Here is a 13,118-nt window from a genome sequence, read left to right on the forward strand (position 1 = left end):
AATTTGTATTTTAAAAGAGTTCCTGAGATTATTCTGATTTTAGCTTTAAAACACAGCTTTACGTCATCAGATTTTTGTTTTTATAGACTTATTTTCTATAAATATGATGTTAGAAATTGTTCTTCAAAGAAAATATTTTCAAGTTACATAGTTTATTAGAAAACACATGTTTACCAATAGGATGTAGTTTATGAAATCCTTTTTTTTTTTTCTTATAGTTGATCACAGCCGAGTTAAGTTGACTTTAAAGACTCCTTCTCAAGATTCAGACTATATCAATGCAAATTTTATTAAGGTATGTATTAACTTCAAATGATGTTTCTCTGCCCTACTTAATATCCTCCTACATACTAGTTTTATTAAAGTTTTTTAAATTGCCTAAATATTATACCAGTAGCAAAGACAAAACAAAAAGATCACAGCCCTGACTCTATGTGGTTTCCTTCCTTTCTTCTAACCTTATTCATAAAGAAAGAGTTTTGCTTAGTTTCATGATAGTTGAGATTGCTTTCCATTTTTTTCTGTTCTTTTCTTTTTTTAACACTGAAGGCTTATAAACAGTTTACCATTTGATAAATCATTTTCTCCATTGTCCCTTTGGTTTATGTACACAAATGTACATACATGGTTATTCCTTGTTTTTGAACTATATAGGTCGTTTCCAATTTTCTTGATGATAATATTGCAGTGAACCTTGTTATTCTTTTGAATAATTTCTTAGGATAAATTATCAGGGCTGGAATTACTGAGTAATACTGATTTAAAATTATAGAATATAAATTTAGATTAAAACTTTTTGAAAATTGTCACTGTGTTTCGAGTGACAACCCAACTGAATACAAGATTAAATACAGCATTTATGTAGATAACCATTTTTGGATACTCTTATATCAAAAGCAGTCAAGTTCTTGCATAGTAGTTACCAGTAGACAGATTGAAACTGCTACTTGATTAAATAAAAACTACTTTGTTCCATTAGTTATTCTGGGTTTTTGAATGACAGTATAATTTCAATTCTTTTATATATGGTATTTTTTAGATACTTTTTAAAAAATACTTTGTTGGGGGGCGCTTGGGTGGCTCAGTGAGTTAAAGCCTGTGCCTTCGGCTCAGGTCCTGGGATCCAGCCCCGCATGGGGCTCTCTGCTCAGCAGGGAGCCTGCTTCCTCCTCTCTCTCTGCCTGCCTCTCTGCCTACTCTCTGTGAAATAAATAAAATCTTTAAAAAAAATTTTTTTGTTGGGGTGCCTGGGTGGCTCAGTCGTTAGGCCTCTGTCTTCAGCTCGGGTCATGATCCAAGGGCCCTGGGATTGAGGCCTACATCGGGCTTCCAGCTCAGTAGGAAGCCTGCTTCTCCTTCTCCCACTCCTCCTACTTGTGTTCCCTCTCTCTAGCTGTGTTTCTCTCTGTCAGATAAATAAATAAAATAAAATAAATATTTAGTTGACAGAAATATTACGAGTGGTACAAGTTACATGGTAAAATTAATATTAATAATTAATAAATATTAATTAAATTAATTAATAATTAAATAAATTAATAATATAAATATATAAATATATATTATAAATTAATAATTAATAATTAATTAATTAATATTACCCATGGCAACATTAAACAGTCATGGTTTCAAATAACCCCCCACCAACAAAATCAATTTAATTAAAATTATGACAAAACCAAAACTAAGAATAAGAAGTTAAACAAAAACTAATATGTAGGTGTTTTGTTGTTTCAGATGTTGTCAATGTTGGTATTCTTTTTTATAAGGACATTGTTAAAAGTTCTAGTTTTGTGGATCACCTGGCTGGCTCAGTCAATGAAGGATGCAGCTCTTGATCTCAGGGTTGTAAATTTGAGCGCCGCATTGGGTATAAAGATTACTTAAATATAAAATCTTTAAAAACCAAAAAAAGCTCCAGTTTTTAATTCTACTTAGTAACACTGATCTATCATGTGATTTAATTATGTGCTAGTTTAGTATTTTAGTCTGCTGTCTTATTTGGTATTGTTATTAGATATATATATAGTAGACACCCCAAAAACATTTTAAGTTGTGTAAATAATTAAAGGTAGCTATGGAATAATCTAGCTAAGAAAGAACTATTAGGTAGTTTTACTATTATTTTTAGAATCAAAGCATGCTTTTTATGTTTCTGTCTAGTTAGCTTTGGTGACTAGGGGGCTTTTTTTTCCGAAGCCAGGGAAATAATAATTTGTAAATTAGCAGAAGGCAGTTCAGTTATCAATTCTGTGTGCCATTTCTAATAAATACACAAAAATAGTATATTATTTGGAAATACTTAAGGTGAAAAGAGGAGTATCACTAATAAAATTTGAAACCTTAAAATTAGGTAAGGAAATACTTTTGGTAATTGTAATAAATATGAAATTTCCTTTTAACCATTTTAGGGTGTTTATGGGCCAAAAGCATACGTGGCAACCCAAGGACCTTTAGCAAATACAGTAATAGATTTTTGGAGGATGATATGGGAGTACAATGTCGTAGTAAGTAATTTACTTTTCATAATCTGTTTTGACAATTATTACATGTGATGACATAGGATGTTTTACTGAATAAGGGGTGAGAAGACCTTTTAGCTATAGTGATGTGTTAATTATAACTTATGTTTACTAAAAAGACCGAAACTGAAGTCTAGGATGTTTCATTCAATTCTCACAAATTAGTTGAAATATTTTAAGGGGAGAGTATGATAATACTTTAAATCTTTTCATCAGTCAGTAACTGTTAAGATATCTACCAAGTTAGATGGATACAGGGATAGCTATGTGATAGAAAAAGAGTGAAGTGTTAATGGTAGAGTATAGATGGTAGCTATAAAGTATTTACTGTTAAGACTATTTCAACTTTGCTATGTGTTTGAAACATTACGTTATAAAATGTTGGGATAAAGAAGCAAATCTAATAACCTTCTTGTTTAAAGACAGTATTAAATGTATTCAGCCTTCAGATAATTTTATTAAATGTATTTAAAATATTTCATAGTGCTATTTGGGTAAATATCCTAAAAGTGATATTTTAATGTAATTTCAAAAGTCAGAGGCCGGTCTATAAGGATCATAAAATTTAAGTCAAATTAAATACATTATGATAATTGAAGCCAATTTAATTTGTTGCTATATAATTATTCCTTGATTACAAGGTATGATTTTGATCTTTTCTTTAGTTCCTACTTTTAATATTAAAACTACTTTTTTTGACAGGCTAGGTATAATTACACTCAGTAAAAAGTAATTAGAATTCGTAGTTTATTTTAAAAGTAAAATTGTGTTTGATACAGTCTTCATCTCATCCCATCTCTCATTTCTTTTTAGATCATTGTGATGGCCTGTCGAGAATTTGAGATGGGAAGAGTATGTATACCTATTAACACTTAAAATAATTGTGGAGGATTGTTTTTATCATTTCATTTCTAGGGATATATAGTTCCAGTCCTTCGTTATATTCTGAGCCCAAGTAGTTAAAGTAGATACTTCTTTTTTGTGTTCTGTTACTGGTTTTACTTGATAAAAGAAACATCATCATCTCTAAAAACCGCATAAGCTTTTTTTTTATTGTTGTAAGTAGAACACTATGGACTGAAGTAGAGAGGTATTTTAAAATAGGAATTAAATTGAGCAAATGAAAATGAGATCAGTAAAATAATTTTGATTAATTATATCAGTTTATAGCTGGAATATTCTGATTTTTCTGTCTGAGAGTATCACTACGTTTTTTTGTTTGTTCATACTGTCTTCAAAAGCAAAGAGAACAAAATTCCTTAATCTGAAATTTTTATCATTGGTATTTTTATACTCTGTGCAAGTAAAATTAGTTTTAAAACCATTGTGATCTCCTGCAGCTTCAAGACCAACTAAGTTTTTAATGTTGGAGGTGCTAATATATTTACAGAGAATAGATATTAAGTAAAACAAGTGTGGTCTTCTGTAAATGTGACACACACATCAGACTTAGAAACAAATTATGTGATGATTTCAATTTTCCTTATACTAATGTGGTAGATTACTTAATGTTTTTTTAAATCTGTTTCACCCATCCCCTCACCCACCTCCCCTCTGGCAAAAAAGTTGTAAAAATTCTTGTTAATTTTTTTTCAGTAAAGGATATATTGCGTAAAGCAAAGTAGTGCATCTTTTAGTTATGTGAGACATTGTAATAATATAAATCATTGGGAAACCTTATTTTAACTAATAATTTTTGTCATTCCTCATTAAATCCTTTACCAGTAGTAGAAGTATTACATAATATTGGATAGAAAATTAATAGTCTAAGATTAGAAAATACATAAGCCAGTAAATTAGGTTATCTGTTTAAGAATTGACTGGATGTACTTCAGTACCAGTATTATTAATTGTTTGTATTAGAAAATTTAAATTTCACTCTCTTACTGTTTTTTTAAGTTACTGTTAAGGTTTAGGATTCATTTCTCCTTTCATTCTGTTAATATTTGCCACTTGTATTTCAGTAGTAATACTTGATGAGAAAAGGTCATTTTGAGTACAGAATTTTTGAAGCTAAAGATTTTGTGTTCATAGTATTTTGTAAATTGTCAGTGAATTAGGACCTGTGAATTTATTTGATAAGCTTGACTTTGATTTTGACCTAGAATAAGACCTAATGGAAAGAACATAAGTAATGAAATCAAATAAACCTACACTTTACTAGCTTTTTCACCTTGGTGCTTTAGTTTCCTTGTCTCTGAAATGACTGTGATAATATGATTATAGATTATTCAATGTATAATGTTTAGCACATAGTTTTTGGTGTCAATTGTTTATTAGTTTATACTCAGAATATAAATACCAATATATTCCTTACTTAGTTACAACTTGGGAAATTCTTCTTATAGCAAGTAGAGTGTTCTTTTCTACTACCCCACAGATTTTATACCTTATGGGAAATCAGCTAGATGTTATAGAGGTTGTCATTTTAGAAACATTAAAACTTGCCTGGCAACCTTTATACTAAACAGACTTCCTTGTACCAGGCACTTTGTTTTTTTAAAGCAGTGTTTCTTTTCTAGAGGAGGATCTTTGGAATCTACTCAGTTGACCAAGCAGATAGCAGTGAACAGCTTAGACATTTATATTAATAAAGTTCTCATGAGTAATCTTGGAAAGCAAATAGTAGCTTACCTTTAAGAACAGTTGGGTAAGTCTAAGCTCTTCTAACACTTTGCCTACTAATGTCAGTTTTTCTGTTTTCTGGGAAGAGCAACAAGCTGAACACTAGGGCACAAAATATTTATAGAAGTTCAGGAAAAACTACCATATGGATTACTTACTGGCTTTTTTTTTTGTACAACAGAAAAAATGTGAACGCTATTGGCCTTTGTATGGAGAAGAACCTATAACGTTTGCACCATTTAAAATTTCTTGTGTAAGTACTTAGTTATGTATATATTATTCAGAAAATTGGGATGCTAGGGGCACCTGGGTGGCTCAGTGGGTTAAACCTCTGCCTTCGGCTCAGGTCATGGTCTCAGGGTCCTGGGATCAAACCCCGCATTGGGCTGTCTGCTCAGCAAGAGACTGCTTCCCCCTCTCTCTTTGCCTACTGCCCTGCCTACTTGTGATCTCTCTGTCTGTCAAATAAACAAAATCTTAAAAAAAAAAAGAAAATTGGGATACTAGACTGATAAATAATTATAATATGGTATGAGGCCAGTTTTATATAAGTCAAGCATTCAGTATTTCCATGTACACTTAATTATAACAAATATATATTAATATATTAATAATAATGTTTGGTTTTGGCGGTATCTGGGTGGCTCCGTCAGTTAGTGGCCAACTCTTGATTTTGGCCCGTGTCATAATTTCAGGATTTTGGGATTGAGCCCCAGGTCAAGCTTCATGCTGGGCAGGGAGTCTGCTTGAGAATTCTCTGTCTCCCTCTCCTGCCCCTTCTCCTGCTGTCTCTCTTAAATATACAAATCTGCAAAAAAAAAAAAAAAAAAACAGTGTTTGTTTTTATACTGCTTTTAAATTTAAAAGCTTTGAAAATGACTTCATAAATGTGTAATTTCCTTTTACTTTATTGTGTCAATTTTCTGTTAGTCTTTGTATATAAGTCAGTAATAAATGTTTATGTATATAAAGTGAAAATAAGGTAACCTAGCTATGCTTCGAGTGATCTTTTTGGAAATTGGTATTAAAGTTGAGGTACCTGGCTGGCTCAATCAGTGAAGCATCTGACTCTTAATCTCAAGGTAATTGGCATAAAGTTTCAAACTGAAAGGGGAAAGACCTTTGATGACTGAAGTATAGTGTATCATGTTAATCTTTCATGTTTGTTATGCTATCCAGAATTTTTGTAATTATATACAAAGATGGTTTTGAGAACTGCTGTCCTAGGAGTAAAGATTGATCTTATATGGCAGATAATAATTATGAAACTTAAAATATACACCTATTTAATAAGCTCTGGGAATGAGCTAAATTCAAGTTCTAAAACTAACACAGCTGAAAACTGAGAAAATGAATTAGAAAACAAAAATAATGAAGGAAAAGCAAAAAAGAGAAACACAAGTGAGCTTTAGAATAGAACCAGCAATTTGCTTTTAATATTATACCCAGTGGCATCTTTCTTAATCACCTGAAAGAAATATGTTGTCTTGCTTACTCAAACTCAAAATTTATGACAACATAGATGAAAATTAAATAACTTCCCTGTATTAGGGTTTTCTTTTTTTTTTTTTTAAAGATTTTATTTATTTATTTGTCAGAGAGAGAGAGAGCGAGCGAGCACAGGCAGACAGAGTGGCAGAGGGAGAAGCAGGCTCCCTGCAGAGCAAGGAGCCCGATGTGGGACTCGATCCCAGGACGCTGGGATCATGACCTGAGCCGAAGGCAGCCGCCCAACCAACTGAGCCACCCAGGCGTCCCTGTATTAGGGTTTTCTAGAGAAATAGAACCAGTAAGATAGGCATATATATAAAGAGAAAAGATTTATTATAAGGAATTGGTTCACAGGATCATGGAGGCTGGTAAGTCCAACGTCTGCAGGGTGGTCAACCAAACTGGAGACCCAGGAAAGTTGATGCTTTAGTTCCAGTCTGAAGACCAGTAACCCGAAACTGGGAGAGCTATGAGGGTAGTGGTTCTGGTCTAAAGGCAGGCAGGCTAGAGACCCAGAAAGACTGATACTCGTTTCCAGTTTAAAGACAGTCTGCTATAGAACCAGGAAGAGCCAGTGTTGCAAATGAAAGTAGTATATTGGAGAATTCTCTCATCTGGGCAAGACTGGTCCTTTTATTCTATTCAGGCCCTAACTGATTGGATGAGGGCCACCCCCACTACAGAGGCAGTCTGCTCTACTCAGAAGTGCACTGATTTAAATCTTAATCTCACCCAAAAACACATTCACAGGAACATGAAGAATTGCCTGGATTTAATAAGTAGCCAGTATTCTGAAGTCGAATGGATAAAAATAATACATACTACATTGTGTATTTCTGTGAGGCAACACCTCCTTCCTCAGCAATCCATAAAGTATTCTACAATGTCAAGTTCCTGGACAGTTCAGGAAACCTATTTTCTGTGCAATATAGTTGTATCGAACATTTGTAAGTTTGAATATAATAAGGTATCTACTAAATGTTACATTTCAACTGAAAACAAATATTGCTTAACATTCTGACATTTCAACTAAATGAGTTGAAATTTCTGAAGAGTTGGGGTTCAAGAATAGTAAACAACATTTAAAATAATGACTAGAGGGAAGAAAGAAATAGATTATCATTTGGAAAAACTTGAATTGACTTTTTTGGGTGATTTCTTAAATTGAACTAAAAGATAATTTGAAAAGGCCCTATGAGAGGTTTGATTTGATTAGCAGTAGCTGCTTTGACTTACCAATATTGGGATTGAGCCATGCTAAAGAAGCAATTCTTATTCTTAAATTCTTAAGTTCTAAATTCTTAAAGATTTGAAATGGAAAGTAATTTGTATGTCTTGTGGATATTTCCAACAATTCAGGATTTGTTATCACTGATGTAAACAAAAATCAAGCGTATAGGGGCACCTGGATGGCTCAGTCGATTTAAGTGTCTGACTCTTGATTTTAGCTCAGGTCATGGTCTCAGGGTTGTAGCAGCGAGCCCCAAGTTGGAGTCTGTTTGGAATTCTCTCTTTTCTCCTCTCCCTCTCCCCCTGCGTACTCTCTCTCTCTCTCTCAAATAAATAAATCTAAAAAAAATTTTAGTTTTTTTTAATATTTATTTATTTGACACAGAGAGGAATCACAGTAGACAGAGAGACAGGCAGAGGGAGAAGGGGAAGCAGGCTCCCCGCTGAGCAGAAAGCCCAATGCAGGGCTTGATCCCAGGACCCTGAGATCATGACCTGACCTGAAGGTAGAGACTTAACCCACTGAGCCACCCAGGTGCCCCCCAAAAATTTAGTTTATAATTAGAAAGCAAGTTGGTGGTAATGACCATAATAAGTGACTTGACTACTTGACATTCAGTTTTTGAGACTGAGAAAAGACAGTATCAGAAGCTGTCTTGGTTTGGGGATGAGAAAGAGGGTAAAGAGGGAGGACTACCTAGGAGGAACTCAGTCACATGTTGCTGCATGTAACCACTTGGACCAGATGTTGACACACTATGCATAGGTCAGTCTAACCTGCTGCTTGTTTTGTAGGTATTTAATAGAATACAACCATGTCCATTAATTTATATATTTGCTTATCACAATAGCAAAGTTTAGTAGACAAAGACTTTATGGTCCACATTGCCAAAAATATTTGCTATCTAGCCTTTCTTAGGAAGAAAATGTTAAGTCTAGGGGCTCCTGGCTGGCTCAGTTGGTGGAGTGTGCAACCTTTGATTTTAGGATTGTAAATTCAAGCCCCACATTGGGTGTAGAGATTACTTAAAAAATAATAAAAAAATCAAATTAAAAAAAAAAAAGAAAAGAAAAATTTGGGGACCAGTGTTTTCACCCGTACTCGGTTTTTTTTTTGTTGTTGAAAGTAAAAACATAAACTTCCTCTTAATGTTATTTGAAAAGTTCAAAATGAACTGCTGTGACTTAAAAAATTAAAGCAGGAATATTATTGAATATTCTTTTTACTAAAAAACACCATATCTGTTCTTGACAGTCACTGCCCCTGATTATATGTGGTTTTGTATACAAAGCAGAAAGAATAGTTTCCTAAGGGACAAACATAACAGTGGCTTCATTCTGATACTTTGACAAATGATAGTAAGAGACTTTTAAAGTGGTTATATTGTCATCAGCCAAAATAGTAATTTGAAATTTTATGAGTGCATATTCTTCCTTCCCAAGTCTACATCCAGTGAACTGAGAGGTGAGTGTCAGGTAGGGTAAATCAAGCTTTAGGGAAAGATAAAAGAGTTGAAGGTGGTAGTGGGTACTGAACATTGTGCATTTTGTATTATTTCTGTTACATAATTCTGGGGATGGCTGTAACTTTGCAACCATGCATGACAGACTCCTGGTTAAGTAATTGGTTAACAGACACTTCTGGGTTTTTGTTTTTAAACTGTAAGTAGAACTTAGATAAACAACTTGGTGACTTTTAGAATGGTTTTTGTTTGTTTTGGACAGAGAGAGCATGGGGTGGGAGGGGAGGGCAGAGGAAGAGAGAGAATCTTACACCCAGCTCTACACCCAGCCCGCAGCAGTCTGTTGCAGGTCTTGATTTTACAACTCTTGAGATCATGACTTGAGCCAAAATCAAGAGTCTGATGCTTAACTGACTGAGCCACCCAGGTGCCCTAGAATGGTTTTTTTGTAATGACCAGATATACCTGGAGTTTTAATGGTTAATTTTACATTGTGGGCTTTAAATACAAAGCTATTGCTTGTTTTGGTGTGTTTGTCTTTGTTTCAGTGTTCTCACTGACTCACAAGTGTTTTCCTTTTATTTTAGGAAGCTGAACAAGCAAGAACAGACTACTTCATTAGGACACTCTTACTTGAATTTCAAAATGTAAGTATTTTCCATTTAGAGATGGTTTCTAAGGATAGTTTTTAAAGAGAAGACACATAAATTGTATGCCATCTTATCTTGCTTAGTTAAGGAAGTTTGTTAATTATTTCTCTTACGTAAGATAATAAAGAAGAAAATCAGAGTGTAACGTTTTATTATTTTTAGCTGTAAGCTTATCCAATTAGATAAAGTAATATAAATTTTAACTTTTAAAACAATTTTCCTAAATTAAATTTACTATATTTGGAATATTTGGTTCTTTGCTGCAAATATTTTTCTTCTATTACAGTTAACAGATTATAGCATTGTTTACAAAATTATTACCCACTTTTGCTAATTTACAACTTTTTTAGAAACAAACCACCATCAAAGCTAAGTTTTCATTTAGATATATGTTATTCTTACTTGAGGCCTTTGACTTTAGTGTGTCAGATCAATATAAAAATGTTAATTTTCGGGGCGCCTGGGTGGCTCAGTTGGTTAAAGCCTCTGCCTTTGGCTCTGGTCATGATCCCAGTGTCCTGGGATCGAGCCCCATATCAGGCTCTCTGCTCAGCAGGGAGCCTGCTTCCCCCTCTCTCTCTGCCTGCCTCTCTGCCTACTTGTGATCTCTGTCTGTCAAGTAAATAAATAAAATCTTTAAAAAAAATGTTAATTTTCTAGGAAGAAATCAAAGAAAATCTGATGGACATTAGAGAATGCTATTGGCTTCTCCCTCGATCTCTATATTTTTATTTTAATTTTTGAAAACATTATGAAAAATTAAACATAGCCATCAAGTACATCAGTCTTCCTCAACTATTAGTTTATAAACAAACTTATACCTCCTACCTTCTGATTTACAAGTAGACATGGTTCCAGCACTCCATACTTTGAGACATACGTTGATCTAAAATAAGGAAATGGATTGGGTTAGACAAGTTAGTTTCTAATTTTCTTTTTCAGTTTAAACATTCTGTTAGTCCTCTAATTACAATAGATTTGAATACAAGTCTATATTGCTGAAACATTTACTGTGGATTACTTAAAGAATATGCATAGTGTAAGGGTTAAAGTGCATACTCTGGAGATGCCTGGGTTCAGATCCCGCATTTGTCACTTGATGTGAAACATTAGGCAAGTTGTTTAATCTTTCTATCTTGATTTCCTTACCTATAAAATGTGGATAGTATTAACAGTACCTTCCTCATACCATCACGTGGAGAATAAATAATTTTTATATGTGAAGTCCTTATATCAATACTTGGTATAGGAGAGTCAATAAATGTAGTTATCATTTCTTTTTTTAAAGCATTGTTAAATACCACATAAATATCTTATAAATGACAGTCAAGTGAGATGTGTGGCTTTTCTGTGTGCTTTAAAATGTGTAATATCTTTTTATAACTACTGAATTTCTGTTATTCTTGAAGGAATCGCGTAGGCTGTATCAGTTTCATTATGTGAACTGGCCAGACCATGATGTTCCCACATCATTTGATTCTATTCTGGACATGATAAGCTTAATGAGGAAATACCAAGAACATGAAGATGTGCCTATTTGTATTCATTGCAGGTACAAAAGAATTTTCCAAATATTTAAATACTTTGAAATATAAGTGGCATTATAATATGGGTGATGTTTGATATTTTAAAACCTAATTTTTAGGATTGCCAAGTGAGATAGATCATTATATTGGTTTCCAAATAGTAAAACCTATCTGAATCCTGAGGCAGTTTTTCTTCTCTTAATTTTTAATTTACATTATAGTTCTTCTAAAAGAGTTAGAAATATAGTACATATTTCATAAAACTCTCAGTTTCTTTAAGTGACTTGTATCTGCATTCACATTTGCTATAAAGAGTGAATGAAATTTCTGAGACTCAGAAATTAACTGGTTAAAGAGTTCAGAGATTTTTTTAATGGAGACAGACTACCAAAGATAGTTTTTCTTATCCAGTAGGTCTGATTGTAATGCTTACTAGTGAGTTGGAAAGGCTGCTTTTTATTTATGGGCCAAAAAGGTGACATGCTGATGGACATGTGGGAATCAGTTGACAACTTGGTTAATTAAAAAATATTTTTCTATAGTTAATTCAGTGGTTAGTTGACGATTTAATTAAGTAGACTGTTTTAAGAAGAGAAAAATCTAATTATAGAAATTGCTTTGACTTGACTTCTTCACAGATTCATCACAATCATCTTTTGTTCTGTGTTGCCCAGTGTACATAGTTCATAAATCCAATTCGATAGGAAGGTTTTCATTTAAAAAATGAAGTAGACCATTTAATATTTTTAAATAGACCAAAATAGTATTTTAACTGTAGTGACTTAGAAAACACATACATAAAAGGAAGAAGTCACTCAAAATTCCAGTAGAGGTGCTCATTGTTAAAATTTCAGTATATGTCCTTCAGTTTGTGTCCACACAGTGTATGTGTGCTTAGTGTTTAAAGAATGTTTCCCCATGTAATATAATTGTGTACATTTTTTTCTAAATCATGTAACTGTTCTTTCTGCAATGAATTATGACTACCCTATATTTTATATTTCACTTTCATTCCTTGGCATTTACTACCTCTCCCCATCCTTTTTCATCTATTTTATTTTAACTTTTCAAAACATTTATTTATTTTAAAAGATTTTATTTCTTTATTTGTCAGAGAGAGAGAGAGTGCATAAGCAGGCGGGGAGCAACAGGCAGAGGGAGAAGCAGACTCCCCACTGAGCAGGGAGCGTGATGTGGGGCTTGATTCCAGGACCCTGGGATCATGACCTGAGCCAAAGGCAGATGCTTAACAGACTGAGCCACCCTGGCATCCCCTTTTTCATCTATTTTAAACAATAGTTTAAATGTCCACGTGCTGTTCTTATGGTGCAGTCTTTGAGCACATCTGTAATTACTTCAATGGGATAGCTATAAGCAAATGTAATTTCTAAGTAAAAGAACATGAACTTTTTCATGCTTTTAATACATATTTTAAATTTTGTTACCCTAATAAAGCTAATGTTAATTATAATTAGTTTGTGGGGTGGCTCTGTTCCCGTACTCTCCCCAATACTGTTATCTTGTTTGATTTAATGCCTGCATGACAGGCTACCTTTTTTTTTTTTTTTTTTTTTAAGATTTGATTTACTTATTTGAGAGAGAGTAAGAGAG

The 13,118-nt window shown here is 33.3% G+C and overlaps 1 protein-coding gene across 2 annotated transcripts in view; it reads left to right on the plus strand.

Moving 5' to 3' along the window:
- PTPN12 (protein tyrosine phosphatase non-receptor type 12) overlaps positions 1–13,118 on the plus strand; it is a gene marked incomplete at its 5' end in the record, with an annotated part of 92,153 nt that overhangs the window by 50,579 nt on the left and 28,456 nt on the right. For both annotated transcript variants that reach the window (XM_080818693.1, XM_080818694.1), the window contains 6 exons: positions 219–295; positions 2,412–2,507; positions 3,336–3,374; positions 5,329–5,400; positions 9,919–9,978; positions 11,391–11,533. In XM_080818693.1, the coding sequence (XP_080674819.1) occupies positions 219–295; positions 2,412–2,507; positions 3,336–3,374; positions 5,329–5,400; positions 9,919–9,978; positions 11,391–11,533 (487 nt within the window). The remainder of the gene's footprint in view (positions 1–218; positions 296–2,411; positions 2,508–3,335; positions 3,375–5,328; positions 5,401–9,918; positions 9,979–11,390; positions 11,534–13,118) is intronic.

Source organism: Martes martes, assembly GCF_963455335.1.
Source record: "Martes martes genome assembly, chromosome: 11".
Taxonomy (NCBI): domain Eukaryota; kingdom Metazoa; phylum Chordata; class Mammalia; order Carnivora; family Mustelidae; genus Martes; species Martes martes.